The sequence below is a fragment of the Microtus oregoni genome, unplaced genomic scaffold (genome assembly GCF_018167655.1).
Source record: "Microtus oregoni isolate MIOR12 unplaced genomic scaffold, Mior012 000020F_ref0000438, whole genome shotgun sequence".
NCBI classification, from domain to species: domain Eukaryota; kingdom Metazoa; phylum Chordata; class Mammalia; order Rodentia; family Cricetidae; genus Microtus; species Microtus oregoni.
Genome location: NW_024543079.1, coordinates 36384873 through 36405070, shown reverse-complemented (window position 1 = coordinate 36405070; position 20198 = coordinate 36384873). Strand labels below are relative to the sequence as shown.

The following is a 20198-nucleotide window of genomic DNA, read 5'->3' as shown; positions in this document are numbered from 1 at the left end:
CTAACATACTGAGTCCAGTTAATGCAGCTCATATGCATTGTTGTGGGGTCATCCACTGGGACACGAACCATATAATAGTAACCCTAAGGAAAAATGACTCTGCTTAAGATCAGATTGAGCTGCTGCTGCTGCTGCTGCTGCTGCTTCTTCTTCTTCTTCTTCTTCTTCTTCTTCTTCTTCTTGTTCTTGTTCTTCTTCTTCTTCTTCTTCCTCCTCCTCCTCCTCCTCCTCCTCCTCCTCCTCCTCCTCCTCCTCCTCCTCCTCCTTCTTCTTCTTTTTACGAGACAGGGTTTCTTTGTAGGTTTTGAAGCCTGTCCTGGAAGTAGCTCTTATAGACCAGGCTGGCCTCGAACTCACAGAGATCCACTTGCCTCTGCCTCCCGAGTGCTGGGATTAAAGGCGTGCGCCACCCCTACCCCCCAACCTCCACCTCTGGCATTAAGAAGCTTCTTTGACCACAGCTCAGAGTAGCACAGATTTCACTACATAAACACAACGATTATTCAGAGAGCATTTACAATATGACTTTATAAAAACCAAATCTATATGTTCTCTTTAGTCTATGACTTCCTTAGCCATGAGTTTTGGTCATGCTTACTGTATCAGGCATGAATTCCCTCCTGTGGAGTAGCCCTCAAATCTAATTTAAGAGATTGGTGGTTACTCACCTTTGATGGTCTTGTCACTATTGCATCAGGAGGTACATCTTTGCTTTTCAAGTCAGTATTGTAGAATTCAGGGTCCAGCATTGGGTAAGACCATAAATAGCTTTTTTCCATCAGTAGCTTATACCTTACTGTAACAGCTAGCTAGCAAGGATGGCATTTCTTGATCTGTTCAAGATTGGTTCTTCATATCCTACAACCAAAATATGCAGTGTCTTCAGCAGTAAGATTCTACCATGTAGTTATAGTGAGCAACCAAAAGCATGGCAATAGCCTATATTATTTCAGATACCTCTTAGAGTAGTAACCTGTAGGGAGGTAGCCTGTGACTGGCACTGAGATTTTGAGTTAACAAAAACCTTACAGGCTTTTATAAGGTTTCTCCATGTATCCTTAGTTTTCATTAACCTCCTTGTTCCTCCTTTTTCCCACACCCCATTTTCCACTACTTAAACATTTGTCATCCAGTGCCCCCTAACACCACTTCTTTCATATCATTGTGCTTTACTATGCTCTCTAATAATAATCCTTCTTCTTCCTCCTCCTTTTTTTTTAATTGTACTGCCACTAAGGTATGTCCCCAGAACCTTATCTTTTGAGATGAGGTCTTACTAAGGTGTTGTGGCAGGCCTTGAACTTGTCATCCACCTGCCTCATTTACATAGTACCTGGGACTCTAGGCCTGCACTGGCCAGGCCTGGCTAGCTGCCCTTCATTATAAATAAGATGAAAGTGTAGCCTGAACTTCCTTCTTTTGCTCTAAACTGTTTGGACTTTAAACTAATGTTTAAATAGTTTAAATTATTTAATGTTTAGTAAGAAGAGGAGACTGCAACATTGACTTTAACTGTTTTTTTTCTTTTCTTTTCCAGAAAAGAACACATGGAGTATACTGCATACCCAGGGAGCTCTTGTGCAAGGGGGCTATGGTCATAGCAGTGTTTATGATCACAGGACCAAGGCCCTGTATGTTCATGGTGGCTACAAGGCTTTCAGTGCCAATAAATACCGGCTTGCAGATGACCTCTACAGATACGATGTGGATACCCAGATGTGGTGGGTGCTTTTCCTAGAGCTTTCTCTTGGTGGCCTAGAGTCTGTCCAGCATTGTGTGTAACAAAGTTAGGAAATAAATACAGTAAAAAGTGCCTAGTATTTATTTTGTTTCTGTCTGTCAGCTTTTCTCTTGTTAGGATAGTTAGAAAGTGCTTAGTGTTGTGGACCGATTCCAGTTCTCATCCACTGAATTCTACTATAGATTCCTCTCTCCAGAATTCTCAGAAGTAGAGTGTGCTGATTTTATACAGACTTAAAAAGCATGTCCTTTCTTTTTTCCTTTTTGGTGTTGGGGAATCAAACCCAGGGCTTTACACATGAGTGGTCTGCACCATCATCAGTCAATATACTGTTTAACTTTTTTTTTTTTTTTATTTTTTGAGACAGGGTTTCTCCGTAGCTTTTGGTTCCTGTCCTGGAACTAGCTCTTGTAGACCAGGCTGGCCTCGAACTCCCAGAGATCCGCCTGCCTCTGCCTCCTGAGTGCTGGGATTAAAGGCGTGCGCCACCACCGCCCAACACTGTTTAACTTTTGTCTTGAAGACCAAAGTGCCATTGTTGGGGTCCTTTGCTGGTTTTATCCTTTGAGACATCAAACAGGATGAGCTCAAACCTGATAATTTCCCTCACTCTGAGCTGTAGTGCAGCCTGTACTTTTAGCAAATGTAAATAAATTTGAGTTGTGAAATAATTACAAAACATGGGTATCCACCTCTGTCCCCCCCCCCCCCACTTACTGTCTCTCAACATGCACCAGAGACCATGCTGTGGGTGTAATTTTCTCTCAGCCTATACAATTGAAGGTCTGATCTCTAGCTTTTGCCTTACTAATAAAATATTAAGCATAAATTTTGATCTGTAATTTTACATAATTTTTACCTGGAAACTGGAATTATAGAGCCATAGGGTGTGAACATTTTAGGTCTCTTATAGTTTCCTAAAATTCTTACAGACTTTTATGAATTTTTTAAGTAAATGGCTTATATATAGGGGTTTTGCACATTTGATGCCGAAGTTATAAAGTTATACATGTAAATTGGCAGATAGATAAGTATTCTTCTAAAACTAACCTTGTATTTATTATTTCTAAATAAACTCAAAAGGACCATTCTTAAGGACAGCCGATTTTTCCGTTACTTGCATACAGCTGTGATAGTGAGTGGAACCATGCTGGTGTTTGGAGGGAACACACACAACGACACATCCATGAGCCATGGCGCCAAATGCTTCTCCTCGGACTTCATGGCCTATGACATTGGTAAGTTTTCCAAAGATGTTTTAGCTTCAGGCGTATTTTCTTTGCCTGTGAGCAGCATTGAGGATTGATGTTAAATAATTGCTCTATTTGGAAGAAGTCCAGTCAGGTAGTAGTAGTGGTGCACACCTTTAATCCCAGCACTTGGGATGCAGTAGATCTCTGAGTTGGAGGCCAGTCTGGTCAACAGATCAAATTCCCTAACAGCTAGAGCTACACAGAGATACCATGTCCTGAAAAACGTGAATGAAAAAAAAATGAGTAAATAAAGTGAAAAAATAAAGAAGTCCCAAGTAGTAGAATTATATTTATTTGAGTAAGGTTATACATTTTTTGAAAAGCATTACTTTACATTAAACTGCATTAAATCCTTTTTAAAATCATTTTTGTTAATTGCTTGGATTCTTTTCTTTAAGACTAATTTAACTGGTATCTCCTTTCTTATAACTGCCTTACGTAGAAGTAGTGTGTAGTTGTAACCTCAAGTGTCATGTTAAGTTTGATGAGGTATGCATTAGCTATGTGCCATTTTCTAGAAACCTGTCTTCACACATGCTTTTGATGTGGATGTATCTGTGACCAGAAGGGGGCAGTGTTGATTTATTCCTGGAAAATAAACATCTAATGTTCGTTTATATAAATACCATCAGATATTCTTTGGTTTTGTTTTTGCTTTCACCTGGAGCTTATTACGTATTCAAGCTGATCTTGAACTCAGAGAGACTCTCCTGCCCCTGCCTCCTAAGAGCTAAGATTAAAGGTGTGTACCACCACACCTGGCTAGATGTTCATTTTAAAAATTATTCTTGCCGGGCGATGGTGGCGCACGCCTTTAATCCGAGCACTCGGGAGGCAGAGACAGGCGGATCTCTGTGAGTTCAAGACCAGCCTGGTCTACAAGAGCTAGTTCCAGGACAGGCTCCAAAACCACAGAGAAACCCTGTCTCGAAAAACCAAAAAAAAAAAAAAAATTATTCTTATTGTGGCAAAATGCACATAATAACACTCACCACCTTAGCGTCATAAGTGGTTTAAGTGAGCTAAGTATATTCATGCTGTATCACCATCCGTCTGCATGCCCTTAAATAAAATAGTCCCTCTCTTCATCCTCACTCCAGCCTCTTGAAATCACATTCTTTTGCTCGTCTCTGTGATTTTGACTAGTCTAGGTCAGGTGTTCATATTTAAAAATCTTGTTTATTTTTATTTTATATATATGAGTATTTTGCCTACATGTATGTTAAGTACACTGTGTGTTCAGTGTCCACGGAGGCCAAAAGTAGGCATTGGGGTCTTTGGAACTGGAATTACAGATAGTTATGAGCTGAGATGTGGGTGCTGGAACTACACCCAAATCCTCTGGAGCTGCACAGTGAGTGTTCTTAACTGCCAAGCCATCTTGCTAGCCCTAGGTCTTTGTTCTTTAATAGATATGGCTGTGCTAAACACTGAGCTTTTTTTTTTTTAAAGATTCATATATATATATATATATATATATATATATATATATATATATAGTGTTCTGACTGTATGTATGCCTGCATGCCAGAAGAAGTCATCAGATCTCATTATAGATGATTGTGAATCGCAATGTTGCTGAGAATTTAATTAGGACCTCTGGAAGAACAGTCAGTGATCTTAACCTCTGAGCCATTTCTCCAGCCTGCCACTGAGCTTTTAAGTTGAGAATGATGGATACATTAAGTCAATTTTCCTTCAAGTTGAGGAAGCAGAGAAATGAGCAGGTGCTGGGAAGACAGAAATAATAGCCTTGAGCATGCTGTGGTGAAAGCTGCAGGGTGGTTGGAGGCTGTAAGGATGGAGGTCAAAAACTAATGAGTTAGAGGAAGGATCTCTGGGGGAGGAGGTAAGAGGACCAGGGATCTTGCTATACTGTGGTCCCAGAGAAAGAGGCAAGGTTGACTAGGTAGGGTCTGGTCTCCCTGTGAGGAAGATAGGGTTGAGGTTTAGCAGGAAGGCTGTTGCTGTTGAAGCTGAGTGAAGGTGTGGCTGGATTGAGAGCCTGCATTTGTTGTCTTCAGAGTGGGACAGTGAACATGAGCAGGTTCTGCAGTGGCAGTTGACGTGACCATCCACCAGAGAAACTGGAGCAAGAGCCATGCAGAGGGAAAATCAGGAGATCTGAGGGAACCAGGGAAAGACGAGGCATTACATAAGGTTTAATAGAATTGTTTTTATTTTCCACCTTTATTTTCCCATGGTTAAGATTAAACAATTCAGTATAGAGACAACTAGAAAACAGTTGTGAACCTGGCATGGTGGTGCACGCTTTTAATTCCAACACTTGGGAGGCAGAGGCAGGTAGATTTCTGAGTTGGAGGCCAGCCTAGTCTACAGAGCAAATTCCAGGACAGCTAGAGCTACACAGAGAAATCCTGTCTTCAAAAACAAACAAAAATAAAAAATTTGTGAACCCTTGTGTTTTGCCAACTTAAGCTTCATTGACTATAAAATTGCCTTTTCCCCCTTTTCTTTGTATGTGTGTGTGTTGAGACAAGATTTTACTCTGTTTGAAGTCTCAGAGTTGCTGTGTAGTTGTAATTAAGGCTCACCTTGAGCTCCTTATCCTCCTGTCTCCACCTCTCCTAGTGCTAGGATTAGAGGTGTGTACTTCATGCCCAGCATTAAACTTTATTTATTTTTGGTTTTTCAAGACAAGTTTCTCTGTATTGCCCTGGCTGTCCTAGAATCTGCTCTCTATACCAAGCTGGCCTCGAACTCACAGAGATCACCTACCCGTGTCTCTCAAGTGCTGGGATTAACAGTGTGAGTCACCACTGCCCAGCTGCATTAAAAATTTTAAATTAGAAAATATCTTGGCGGGCTGGAGATGCACCTCAGCAGTAGGGTGCTTACTTGCCATACACATGGCCCTGGGTCTGATCCCTAGCACCACAAAGAGAAAAAATTCAAGACTAAAGCAGACATTCTGGTAGGTAAAAAGGAAGACAGTAGAGTAGTGACAATCACAGGGGTTGCTGTGGGAGTTACATACATTCATTGAAGTATCTCTGTGCAGTGCTTTTATTTCATGCCTTGAAATGCTGGTGCTTCTACTTCTGTTGTTGTCCTTTACACTTAATAGTATAACTAAAAAGTAAGAAAAGCATATTTTATAAGGCTGTTTGCTGCATTCTTTGTTTCTTTTCTTTCTGTCTTTTTTTTTTTGAGACAGAGTTTCTTTTTGTAGTTCTGACTGTCTGGAGCTCACTGTGCAGACAGGCTGGCTTGAACTCACAGAGATCCTCCTGCCTCTGCCTCCTGAGTGCAGGGATCAAAGGTTATGCCACCACACCTGGCCTGCATTCTTCTTTCCGAAGACTGTCAATTCCTGTTGACTACAAATGACAATCTTTTCTGAAACGTGTTTTTCTTGCCCTTAGCTTGTGACCGATGGTCAGTGCTTCCCAGACCTGATCTCCACCATGATGTCAACAGATTTGGCCACTCAGCAGTCTTGCACAACAGGTAACTAGAAAGCTAAGGTTGTGTTACTGTCTTACATCTTATATTCTTTTTTATATCAATTTTCTAAAAGTTGTATCTGGTAAGAAGTTTGGGGAGAAAAAAGGAGAGAGGTCAGTTTAAGTACAGGATATGGTAAAAGGAACAGGGCCAAAGAGATTGTGGAGACATAACGAGTTTCAAGTCTTCTCTGCGTCAAAGTGTATGCTTAGGAACACCTTTCTGACCAGCAGAGCTCCTTGTCCATCTGCCCCAGGCAAACTTAGTCTAGTCAGAGGACTGGGACTGTAGCCCAGTAGTAGATTTCTTACCTGGCAGAGTTCTGATCCCAGCACTGTGCCTTCCTCAGATGCAGCCTTTACCATAAAGGACACACAGAATGATCACTTTACTTGTTCACTTTAAAGTGAGCTTTAAAGGTTGAGAAACGAAATAGCCTGCTGATGTTAACTTTTCTCATTTTGCTGCTATTATTTATTGGAAGCCAGCAGAGACCAGCTCTGCTGACTTTCTTCCAGGGTTCGGTTAGGTTGCTTCGGCATAGCGAAAGGGATCTTAGGATGATTCTAATTTGAGGGAAAGGATCACATGTTTGTAGTTCCAGTCATATCTCTATTGTTCTGCTTTAATTCTAATTTTCTTGCCCTAATTGTCTATAATTTCTTAGCTCTTAATTTTCTGTCTCAATTCTAATTCCAATTCCAATTCTCTATTACACACCTCTGTTCCAATTCATTTGTGTTCTAATTACTCTACATTCTTTTCTCTTCTTTTTCTTTATTTTTTTACATTCTTTATCCTTCTACATTCTTTTTTAAAAGATTTATTTATTATGTATATAGCATTCTGCCTGCATGTATGCCTGTACACCAGAAGAGGGCACCAGATCTCATCGTAGATGGCTGTGAACCATCCTGTGACTGCTGGGAATTGAACTCAGGACCTCTGAAAGAGCAGCCAGTGCTCTTAGCCTCTAGCCATCTCTCCAGTGCCCCCCTTCTACATTCTTTACTCTTCCAATCTTATTTCTTCCACTGTTACAAATTTCCAAGGAAATGTACACATCTTTTCATTAACAACTTGTTAGTAATAAAATATTACAAGGAAAATTCTCAGGGACACAGGCACTCTTTGACGATACATAGCAGACCTTATCAGCTAGTTGCAGGGATGGGGAGGTTCCGGTCATCTCTTAAGGTAGCCACTACAGGTTATAAAGGGAGAAAACTAAACCTTTGCTAGAGCTAAGAAAAAGGCAAAGAATATATATATCATTTTATGTTTCTTAAATGTGAGTAATAATACCTAGACATCGTTAGTCAGGTGCTGTTGCTCTCTTGAAGGACTGTGACATAACAAGGACAGACACCTGCCATACTGCCCCAATTCATCATGTATCTTTGAAGGACTTAGAGCTAGCAGAGCCAGACACCTGCACTTCCGCTCTGTGAAGTTCCTCCTGTGCTCTCTCTCCGCAAGGACCTCCATCTGGCCAAATCATCCTTTCAGGGGGTTAGTTAGAGAGAACAGGCTTCTAAGTTTTTTGTTTTTTGTTTTTTTTTAATTGCAGTGTGAGACAAAAGGTTTGACTGTCTTTTTTTATATGCCGGTATACACAGTTTGGGGAAAAGTCATCCTACTAACAGAACATGGGAAAACTGTGCCCGATGTGAGGAACACACTGCAGGGAAGCATGCTACCACACAGGAGAATCTGCAGTTAGAGACAGCCCAGTCAGTCAAGGCACTGTGAATTTAACCTCCACAATGTAGTATTACGAGTGGCAGGACTGCGTCCCCGGCACCCGGCCACCCGCATGGCTAGCTTTACCCGAAATAATTACACGGAAACTGTATTCTTTTTTTTTTTTTTAGCTCTAACTTCTTTTTTATTTTTATTTCTTTTTTTTATTGAGAAAAGGAAAAAAAAAGTTTCCCCCTCCTCCCAGCCTCCCATTTCCCTCCCCCTCCTCCCACCCTTCTCCCCCTCCCCCCACTCCTCTCCCCCTCCCTCTGAAACTGTATTTTTTTTTATTGAGAAAAGGAGAAAAAAAAAAACAAGTTTCCACCTCCTCCCAGCCTCCCATTTCCCTCCCCCTCCTCCCCTCCCTACGCCCCCTCCTCCCACCCTTCTCCCCCTCCCCCCACTCCTTTCCCCCTCCCTCTCCAGTCCAAAGAGCAGTCAGGGTTTTCTGCCCTGTGGTAAGACCTAGGACCTCCCACCTCCGTCCATATCTAGGAAGGTGAACATCCAAACTGGCTGGGCTCCCACAAAGCCATCACATTACGTAGGATCAAACCCCCGTGCCATTGTCCTTTGCGTCTCATCAGCCCTCATAGTTCGCCATGTTCAGAGAGTCCAGTTTTATCCCATGCTTTTTCAGTCACAATCCAGCTGGTCTTGGTGAGCTCTCAATAGATCAGCTCCACTGTCTCAGTGGGTGGGTGCATCCCTCGTGGTCCCGACTTCTTTGCTCATGTTCTCCCTCCTTCTGCTCCTCATTGGGATTTTGGGAGCTCAGTCCAGTGCTCCAGTGTGGGTCTCTGTCTCTATCTCCATCCATCACCAGATGAAGGTTCTATGATGATAAGCAAGATATTCGTCAGTATTGCTCAAGGATAGGGTCATTTCAGGTTCCCTATTCTCAACTGCCCAAGGAACTAACTGGGGACCTCAGCTTGGGCACCTGGGAGCCCCTCTAGGGTCAGGTCTCTTGCCAACCCTAAAGTGGTTCCCTTAACTAAGAATTGTGGTTCCGTGCTCCCCTGTCCAACCTTCCTTTATCCCAATCCTCCTGCTATCCCAAGGCCCGACCTCCTTCCCTTCTAACTTTTCTCTCCCCATCTCCCCTTACCCCCAACCCACCCCACCCCAAGATCCCAATTTTCTCCCCGGCAATTTTGTCTACTTCCCTTAGCCAAGAGGATAACTATATGTTTTTCCTTGGGTTCCCCTTCTTACTTAGCTTCTTTAGATTCACCTATTGTAGACTCCGTGACCCTTATTTATGGCTAGAAACCAATTATGAGTGAGTACATCCCATGTTCATCTTTTTGGGTCTGGGATACCTCACTCACGATAGTGTTTTCTATTTCCATCCATTTGCATGCAAAATTCGAGAAGTCATTGTTTTTTACCGCTGAGTAGTACTCTAATGTGTAGATATTCCATACTTTCTTCATCCATTCTTCCATTGAAGGGCATCTAGGTTGTTTCCAGGTTCTGGCTATTACAAATAATACTGCTATGAACATAGTTGAACAAATGCTTTTGTCATATGATAGGGCATTTCTTGGGTATATTCCCAAGAGTGGTATTGCTGGGTCCAGGGGTAGGTTGATCCTGAATTTCCTAAGAAACCGAAACACTGACTTCCATAGTGGTTGCACAAGATTGCATTCCCACCAGCAATGGATGAGGGTACCCCTTCCTCCACAACCTCTCCAGCAAAGGTTATCGTTGGTGTTTTTGACTTTAGCCATTCTCACAGGTGTAAGATGATATCTCAAAGTTGTTTTGATTTGCATTTCCCTGATTGCTAAGGAAGTTGAGCATGACCTTAAGTGTCTTTTGGCCATTTGAACTTCTTCTGTTGAGAATTCTCTGTTCAGATCAGTGCCCCATTTTTTAATTGGGTTAATTAGCATTTTAAAGTCTAGTTTCTTGAGTTCTCTATATATTTTGGAGATCAGACCTTTGTCTGTTGCGCGGTTGGTGAAGATCTTCTCCCAGTCAGTAGGTTGCCTTTGTGTCTTAGTGACAGTGTCCTTTGCTTTGCAGAAGCTTCTCAGTTTTAGTAGGTCCCATTTATTCAATGTTGCCCTTAATGTCTGTGCTTCTGGGGTTATACATAGGAAGCGATCTCCTGTGCCCATCTGTTGTAGGGTATTTCCCACTTTCTCTTCTATCCTTTTCAGTGTGTTCGGGCTGATATTGAGGTCTTTAATCCATTTGGACTTGAGTTTTGTGCACGGTGAAAGATGTGGGTCTATTTTCATGCTTCTACAGGTTGACATCCAGTTGTGCCAGCACCATTTGTTGAAGATGCTTTCTTTCTTCCATTGTATACTTTTAGCTCCTTTATCAAAAATGAGGTGTTCATAGGTTTGTGGGTTAAAATCCGGGTCTTCTATACGATTCCATTGGTCGACTTCTCTGTTTTTATGCCAGTACCACACTGTTTTCATTACTGTAGCTCTGTAATAGAGTTTGAAGTCAGGGATGGTAATGCCTCCAGAAGATCCTTTATTGTATAGGATTGTTTTGGCTATCCTGGGTTTTTTGTTTTTCCATATAAAGTTGATTATTGTCCTTTCCAGATCTGTGAAGAATTTTGATGGGATCTTGATGGGGATTGCATTGAATCTATAAATTGCCTTAGGTAGAATTGCCATTTTTACTATGTTGATCCTCCCAATCCAAGAGCAAGGTAGATCCATCCATTTTTTGGTATCCTCTTCAATTTCTTTCTTCAATGCCTTAAAGTTCTTGTCAAATAGATCTTTCACTTCCTTGGTTAGATTTACCCCAAGATATTTAATGCTGTTTGTGGCTATCGTGAATGGTGAATCATCTCTGATTTCCCTCTCTGCTTCCCTATCCTTTGTGTATAAGAGGGCGACTGATTTTTTGGAGTTGATCTTGTATCCTGCCACATTACTAAAGCTGTTTATCAGCTGTAAAAGTTCTTTGGTGGAGTTTTGGGGGTCGCTTAAGTACACTATCATATCATCTGCGAATAACGAAAGTTTAACTTCTTCCTTTCCAATTCGAATCCCCTTGATCCCATTATGTTGTCTTATTGCTATTGCTAGAACTTCAAGTACTATATTGAAGAGGTATGGAGAGAGTGGACATCCTTGTCGTGTTCCTGAGTTAAGCGGGATGGCTTTGAGTTTCTCTCCGTTTAATTTGATGTTAGCTGTCGGCTTGCTGTATATAGCTTTTATTATATTTAGGTATGACCCTTGTATCCCTAATCTCTCCAAGACTTTTAACATAAATGGATGTTGAATTTTGTCGAATGCTTTTTCAGCATCTAATGAGATGATCATATGGTTATTTTCCTTCAGTTTATTTATATGCTGGATTACATTGTTAGATTTTCGTATGTTGAACCAGCCCTGCATCTCAGGAATGAAGCCTACTTGATCATAATGGATAATTTTCCTAATGTGTTCTTGGATTCGGTTTGCCAGTATTTTGTTGAGGATTTTTGCGTCAATGTTCATGAGTGAGATTGGCCTGTAATTCTCTTTCCTGGTTGAGTCTTTGTGTGGTTTTGGTATCAGAGTAACTGTAGCTTCATAAAAGGAATTAGGTAATGACCCTTCTGTTTCTATATTGTGGAATACATTAAGGAGTATGGGTATTAGCTCTTCTTGGAAGTTCTGGTAGAATTCCGCATTGAAACCATCTGGTCCTGGGCTTTTTTTGGTAGGGAGGTTTTTGATAACAGCTTCTAATTCTTCGCGACCAACAGGTCTGTTTAGATTGTTCACCTGGTCCTGGTATAACTTTGGTATATGGTATTTATCTAAAAAAGTGTCCATTTCTTTTACATTTTCCAGTTTTGTGTTATACAGGCTTTTGTAATATGATCTGATGATTCTCTGAATTTCCTCTGTGTCTGTGGTTATGTCCCCCTTTTCATTTCTGATCTTATTAATTTGCGTATTCTCTCTCTGCCGTTTGATTAGTTTGGATAGGGGTTTATCAATCTTGTTGATTTTCTCCAGGAACCAGCTTTTTGTTTCATTGATTCTTTGGATTGTTTTCTGTGTTTCTATTTTGTTGATTTCAGCCCTCAGTTTGATTATTTCCAATCTTCTACTCCTCCTAGGTGAGTCTGCTTCTTTTTTTTCTAGAGCTTTCAGGTGGGCTGTTAAGTCTTCAATATGTGCTTTCTCTGTTTTCTTTAAGTGGGCACTTAGTGCGATGAACTTTCCTCTTAGCACTGCTTTCATAGTGTCCCATAAGTTCGAGTATGTTGTTTCTTTATTTTCATTGAATTCAAGGAAGGCTTTAATTTCTTTCTTTATTTCTTCCTTAATCCAGGTATGGTTCAGAAGTTGACTGTTCAGTTTCCATGAGTTTGTAGGCTTTCTGGGGGTAGCATTGTTGTTGAATTCTAACTTTAATCCATGGTGATCTGATAAGACACAGGTGGTTACTAATATTTTTTTGTAACTGTGTAAGTTAGCTTTGTTACCAAGTATGTGGTCAATTTTCGAGAAGGTTCCATGAGCTGCAGAGAAGAAGGTATATTCTTTCCTCTTCGGGTGGAATAATCTATAGATGTCTGTTAAGTCCATTTGCTTCATTACCTCCATTAATTCTCTAATTTCTCTGTTAGGTTTCTGTTTGATTGACCTGTCCATTGGTGAGAGAGGAGTGTTGAAGTCTCCTACTATTAGTGTGTGTGGTTTGATGGCTGCCTTGAGTTTTAGTAATGTTTCTTTTACATACGTGGGCGCTTTTATATTCGGGGCATAGATATTCAGGATTGAGACTTCATCCTGATGAATTGTTCCTGTTATGAGTATAAAATGTCCCTCTCCATCTCTTCTGATTGATTTAAGTTTGAAGTCAACTTTGTTAGAAATTAGTATGGCCACACCTGCTTGTTTCTTAGGACCATTTGCTTGATTAGCCTTTTCCCAGCCCTTTACTCTGAGTAGGTGCCTGTCTTTGTGGTTGAGGTGTGTTTCTTGTAGACAGCAGAACGTTGGATCCTGTTTTCGTATCCAATCACTTAGCCTGTGCCTTTTTATAGGTGAGTTGAGTCCATTGACATTAAGTGATATTAATGACCAGTGGTTGTTAACTCCGGTCACTTTTTTAGTAGTAGGGTTTGTGTGTTTCCCTTCTTTGAGTTGCGCTGGTGAAAGGTCTCTAGATGACTGAGTTATTGTGGGCATTGTTGGACTCCTTGGTTAGTGATTTTCCTTCTATAATTTTCTGTAAGGCTGGATTTGTGGCTACGTATTGTTTGAATTTGTTTTTATCCTGGAAAATTTTGTTTTCTCCATTTATAGTGAACGAAAGCTTGGCTGGATATAGTAGTCTGGGCTTGCATCCATGATCTCTTAGTTTTTGCAGTACATCTATCCAGGACCTTCTGGCTTTCATGGTTTCCATTGAGAAGTCAGGTGTAAGTCTGATAGGTTTACCTTTATAAGTAATTTGGCCTTTTTCCTTTGCGGCTCTTAATATTCTTTCTTTATTCTGTGTATTTTGTGTTTTGATTATTATATGGCGAGGGGATGTTTTTTTTTTTTTTTGATCCAGCCTATTTGGTGTTCTGTATGCTTCTTGAACCTTCATAGGTACCTCTTTCTTCAGGTTGGGAAAGTTTTCTTCTATAATTTTATTAAGTATATTTTCTGTACCGTTGAGCTGCACTTCTTCTCCTTCTTCTACTCCAATTATTCTTAGGTTTGGTCTTTTTATTGTGTCCCAAATTTCCTGAATGTTTTGTGATGAGAATTTGTTGGTTTTGCTGTTTTCTTTGATCAGTGTGTTTATTTTTTCTATGGTATCTTCAGTGTCTGATATTCTCTCTTCTATCTCTTGTAATCTGTTGTTAGTACTTGTTTCTGTCATTCCTGTTCGTTTACCTAGATTTTCCATCTCCATTCTTCCCTCGGTTTGTGCTTTCTTCATTGCTTCCATTTCATTCTTCATGTCTTGAACCGCTTCCCTAACCTGTTTGATTGCTTTTTCTTGTTTCTCTTGGTTTTCTTGCGTGTCTTTGAGCGATTTATTCATTTCCTCTACCTTTTTGTTTGTAATCTCTAATTGTTTATGGCAGTTTTTCACCTCCTGTTTAAGGTCCTCTATTATTTTCATATAGTTCACTTTTGAGTCGATTTCTTCTATTTCTTCAGGAGTAGGGTGTACAATTCTTCTTATTTCGGGATCCCTGGTTTCTGGTGGTGTCATGTTGCCTTTCAGATTGTTGGAGGAATTCTTGTATTGGCGCCTTCCCATCTCTTCCTTCAAATGGAGCCAGGAGAGGCCTGGTCTCTTGGTCCAGACTTTGCTGTGATTGACTCTCAGGGTATATCTCTTCAGTGTAGAAGCAGGAACTGTTCCCATCCAGATGGGATTCCTCCGCAACCGTCCCGTCCTGATAGGATTCCTCAGCAACCGTCCCGTCCTGATGGGATTCCTCAGCAACTAAACAGGGCCGCCGGTAGCCCAATGATCCAGGGCCAACAGGATGAATGGAGCAGGGGGGGGGAGGGGTGGTATCCAGGAGCGCGCAGGAAGCCTGGCGCCGGAGCTGAAGGTGCCCGACTCCCTTACAGGGGACCCTGAGGCCTGCCCAGCTGGCAGGCACTCACCGCTCTGGGTGGGTCGCCTTAGTTTAGGAGCTTAAGACTGTAGTTGAGCACTGGTCCTAGCATACAGCGGGGCAGGGTTGGGGAGGGGTGCTGGGGGTGCTGGGTCGTGCGAAAGAAAGACAGCCCTGCAGAAGGAGCTGGGGGAGGGGGTTTGTGAAACTTTATTTTTTTAAACACTGCTTGGCCCATTTCTATCTAGCCTCTTCTAGGCTAGCTCTGGCACCTGGACTAGCCCATTTCTAATAATCTGCTGTTGCCCACGAGCTGGCTTACCAGGAATGATCTTAACCTGCGTCTGTCTGGAGTAGGAGAATCATGGCGACTCCTTGACTCAGTTTCTTTCTCCCAGCATTCTGTTCTGTTTACTCCGCCTACCTATGTTTTAACCTATGAGGGCCAGCCAAGCAGTTTCTTTATTACTTAACCAATGAAATCAACATATTGATATATGACACTCCCACATCACTTCCCCTTTTTCTGTTTAAACAAAAAAAGAAAGGCTTTAACTTTAACATAGCAAAATTACATATAACAAAACAGTTATTAAGCAAGAGTCACAGTTACAATATTTATATCTATTTTATCTTTTATCATAACAATGGAAAACTATAACTACCTATCCATTCTTCAACTCCATCAAAGACTCCAGAAGGATATAATATTACCTAAGTAAACAAGAAATCCAAAGCTCTAGAAATGACAGAGTCATCTCGCTGCCTGTACAGTCACCCAAAGTTCCTCTGTACCGTTGGGGCATCCATCTTCAGCCTTCAGGCCCATAGTATCCAGCAGACATTTCCATGAAGCAGGAAATTTCAAAGACAGTTCAGTCACTATCTGCTGTGTCCTGCAGAATGTCTCGCAGACTCTTTCATGAGTCAGGAACCCCAAAAGACCATCTCACCTTTAGGCAAGTTCAGCAGTCCTCTCTCTGTGGGTTCTCTGTGTCCATTTTATGCAACAGTCCAGGCAAGAGCAGTTTCTTGCCCAAATGGCTATCAAACTCCATAAGGATCCTCTTCGATGCCCATCTTCCTCTCGAAGTAGATTGGTGCCGCCAGGAGCAGATATGTCTCATTGTCATGAAAAGTCCTAAGTTATTAAAATATTTTAAATGCCATATTCTGTAGCCTTTGAGAGATATGAAGAATGCCTATCTGAAATATATATCTAGAAAATCTAAGTAACATGACTACAAACTTGACTATTATTTATGATTATCCATCAACAACCTATATTTCCTAAGTATACATTACATTTTAAAAATGAACTACACAATCACAACACCTTATTCAAGATCAGAAATACATATACATATAACAAAATTGACCTTAAAATCCACACCAATGCAAATTATTCATACCTATATCATTTCCCCCTTTAAATGTAAAAGAACATTTATAAACAATATTTTGGGAACATGGGCACAGTTTTTTCTCTCCAAACTGCTTCCTGCTGAATGGGGGCGCTGTTAATCAGATCATTTAGGGTATAACCTGTGTGCCAGGTTTATCTCAGTTGGCAGTTGAGTGAAGTAATTTTTTGAGGATGTGCACAGGAACTTTTCGGGAGATCGTGGTCTATCATACCATACCGGGATAGATGCATTCCACAGGGTCTGGTCCTCTGTGAAAATAAAAGAAGACCCTTTCCAAAGCATCATATTCTTAGACCCAAATTCTGAAATCGTAATACCCTTATATCCATTCTGGTTTAGCTTGGCAGCCCATGTAATGAAATGTCTCTCTGTACTTAGCTCCTTCACAGTCAAAAATTTTAAAGAAAACACAATGTACATAATCCAGACTCTCTGTGAATTTTCCATTTTTACGTGGCTTATTTTTCTTTATTTCTCTTAATCTATAACTATCTGTACTCTGTCTCTTTAAAGACTTTACCTTTTTTTAAACCATTAACTTTATTCTCTATATTCTTTTTCTTCTCTCTCTCAAGCCTACGTGCATTCATCCAACAGTGTGACTCATTTAGTGGTCTGAATCTGTCCTATTGTGAATCTGCAATTTTTTACTATCCAGGAGCACTTTTGATTTGTGCCTTTAAATCACTAGGCACTTAAGAATCTAAGCTGTGACATTCCTAGGTCAAAAACAGGTACTGCCTGATGGCCCCGCCCCGTCCAACATGGCGGAGCCGCTTGTGCCTCTGATCCTTGCACATTGCACCACTAGCATGGCGGAGCTGCTTGTGCCTCTGAGCTGCGGCACACAATGTCCCCCATTTAGGCACACAGCAGTCTAATTGCCATCAAACAAATTGTAGCACTTTACTCCAAATGCTCCATTCAAAAGGTCTGTCTCCAGCAGGAGACAGATCGCAATGGCGGCACAGCCCAGAAAGCCGGCATTTTAAAACAGCCAGTTTTTCCTGCTGCTGAGTCAGGAAAATTTCAAAATGGAGGACGTACCATTTTGTGCTAGCTCTGGGGCCGCCAGGTAGGAGCGGCATTCAGCACTTTAATTCTGAGACTGAGCATGCAGCACAGAAATTCTTTTTATCCAAGTTACAACCAAATCTGACACGCAGAGCACTGCGCAGTCTGAAAACACGCCATGCCCTTCTGCCTGCCTAAGCCTGATTCGGCCCTCTGCCCAGGTGCAGTCAGGGAGTGCTGAGCCATTGGCATGGTCTCAGAGCACTCTCCTTCTGATCCCAAGCAGGAACGCAAACATCCAGTCCCATAAAATCCATTGAAATGCTTTAAAGCCAGAGTTCACACTGGCAGCACAGCCCCAGGAAGCCGCGCTTTAAAATGATGCAGCTTTTTTTCTGCTGCTGTTGCTGAATCAGGAAATCTCTCTACGGCACGCCACCAACAAAGAGCAAAACTCTGCGTTAAACTCTGTTTTTTCTCTGTTTAAAATTAAGCTCTCTCAGGTTTTTAAGTGGATTTAGTCCATCACGTCTGGGCGCCACTCTGTAGTATTACGCGCGGCAGGGCTGCGTCCCCAGCACCCGGCCACCCGCACGGCTAGCTTTACCCGAAATAATTACACGGAAACTGTATTCTTTTAAACACCGCTTGGCCCATTTCTATCTAGCCTCTTCTAGGCTAGCTCTGGCACCTGGACTAGCCCATTTCTAATAATCTGCTGTAGCCCACGAACTGGCTTACCAGGAATGATCTTAACCTGCATCTGTCTGGAGTAGGAGAATCATGGCGACTCCTTGACTCAGTTTCTTTCTCCCAGCATTCTGTTCTGTTTACTCCGCTTACCTATGTTTTAACCTATGAGGGCCAGCCAAGCAGTTTCTTTATTACTTAACCAATGAAATCAACAGATTGATATATGACACTCCCACATCACCACAAGATATACAGATCTCTGGTGGGTTGACCTTCTAAATGCCAGCTGATCTACTGCATCACCATGCAGATCCCATGAATTATTACTGCTTTCTGCTTCCCCTTTTAAAGTTCAAAGTTTTATAAATCCTACCAGGTAGTGGTGACACACGCTTTTAATCCCAGTTCTCTGTGAAGCAGAGGTAGGTGGATCTCTGTGAGTTTGAGGTCAGCCTGGTCTACAAAGTGATTTCCAGGACAGCTAGGGCTGTTACACAGAGAAACTCTATCTCGAAAACAAAGCGAAAGTTTGTTAAATAAACCCTAAAACTATTTAAATACTGTAATGTTTATATATTAGCTTAGGTTTTCAAATTTTTGGTTAAATTACTTGTATTAGGAAAAATACAAAAATGATATTTTGGAATTGGGAAGAATTGACCATTTAGAAGCTAGATATTGGGAAAAGGTGATATATTTAATCACATGATTAGTTAATGTTTTATAAGTATTTAGGGTTTTGTGGCAAGGCTATTCTATGTATAGGTACTAAAGTGGGAGTATTTTTAAATTACTATCTTGTTAACTTGAGTGTTATCTTGAATTGCAGTCTGATTGTTTCCCTCAGAAAAGGTCCTAAGTTCCTCTTAAGGTTTTCACCTGGCAGGCTAAAACCTGCCACCTGTCCTTGCTGGTGGCTGGCTGTCTTCTCTCTTCATATGTGTGTTCTTGGTGCTCTCCTAGCACAGGGTTAGGCACATTGTGGTCATTTTGCTAGGTGCAAGTATACTAATATATATCTAATTAATAATATCAAATGAGTGAAGCTTCTGTTAAAATAGATGTAAGTTTTACACAAACTCGGAGAAGTTGACAGTTTGTCATAAATGTGTAGTTTAGCCATGAATCAAAATCACGAATAGCTCTCTGGATTACAGTGTTTTATTTTGTGTAATTCTTGTGGTGTGTTGAATTTCAGGCAGGATTGGAAGAGGTGGGGAATGGTAGAAGGTCATGGTTGCAGTTTAACTGTATAAAATAATTTGCTGAAGGAGAAACTTTGATCTCTTGGTATCATTTAGCAAGCAGAACTTGATCACCCATGTCTGACTTAATTGTTCTAGTTGTATTTAAGAGAGGTCGAAGGAGAGAAGGCTGTGAGACTGTGAGGCTTCTACATGGAGAGGCAGCATTTATCCTAGTTGCCTTCTCCAAGCCTCTTGGAAGCCCCCCCCCCCCCCCCCGAGCTGTACCGTGATCTAAGGTATTCAGAACTGTAGAGGCACCAGCTGTGCTCAGGTGAAGCTGCTGGTTTATTAACTGAACCCACTTGATTCATGGCAGACTCAGGAGCCAGTAGCGAGGTCAAAAACGAATCCTAGAGTTTTTCTTTTTGGTTATCATCTGGTTTTCGGATATTGTAATGAATACAGAGCCACACAATCACCATGCTTTGTTTGGTCCTTTGTTGATTTGGAGAGAAAAGTTGAAGACCAGTGCAGTGAGTTACCAGATTCTTCATTGTGGATTAGTATTAAACTTGCTTGGCGATCTAGGACATGAGAATTGGGAGAGCTCCTTGCCTATTGCAGTCCAGAGGTAACAGAGGAGGTTTCTTTTGAAGGGCAAATGTCATTATGAACTTGAATTTAAAGATATTTGATATATTTCATTTCATTCTAGTGTAGTTCTTAACTCTAGCTAATGACCATCTTTTCGTAGTAACACTTGAGTCTGACAACCCTGATATGTCTCTACTGTACATGTTACAAATGCATTGTAAGTATTTCTTGACCTAGACATGAAATTAGATTTTTCTCTAGGAAGGTCTAGTTTGGGAAGGAATGAAAGGGAGTAGGGAAATGGTAGGGCATTGTTTTGTTTTGTTTGTTTAGCTCAGGGAAGAACATCTAATTCAGACATATTCTGCTTTTCTAAGAGTGAGTTTTAAGCACACAATCTAAGGCCTAGTCTTTTCCATTGTCACTAAATTGGTCTTTTAAGAATACAGGTTGGTCAAGCAGGGTAGCTCATGCCTATCATCCCAGCACGCAGGTGTCTGAGATAAGAGGAATTCTTCGAGG

The 20198-nt window shown here is 41.2% G+C and overlaps 1 protein-coding gene across 2 annotated transcripts in view; it reads left to right on the top strand.

Moving 5' to 3' along the window:
• Atrn (attractin) overlaps window positions 1–20198 on the top strand; it is a 151521-nt gene that overhangs the window by 49638 nt on the left and 81685 nt on the right. For both annotated transcript variants that reach the window (XM_041670850.1, XM_041670851.1), the window contains exons 9-11: window positions 1538–1721; window positions 2825–2979; window positions 6381–6465. In XM_041670850.1, coding sequence (XP_041526784.1) covers window positions 1538–1721; window positions 2825–2979; window positions 6381–6465 — 424 coding nt within the window. The remainder of the gene's footprint in view (window positions 1–1537; window positions 1722–2824; window positions 2980–6380; window positions 6466–20198) is intronic.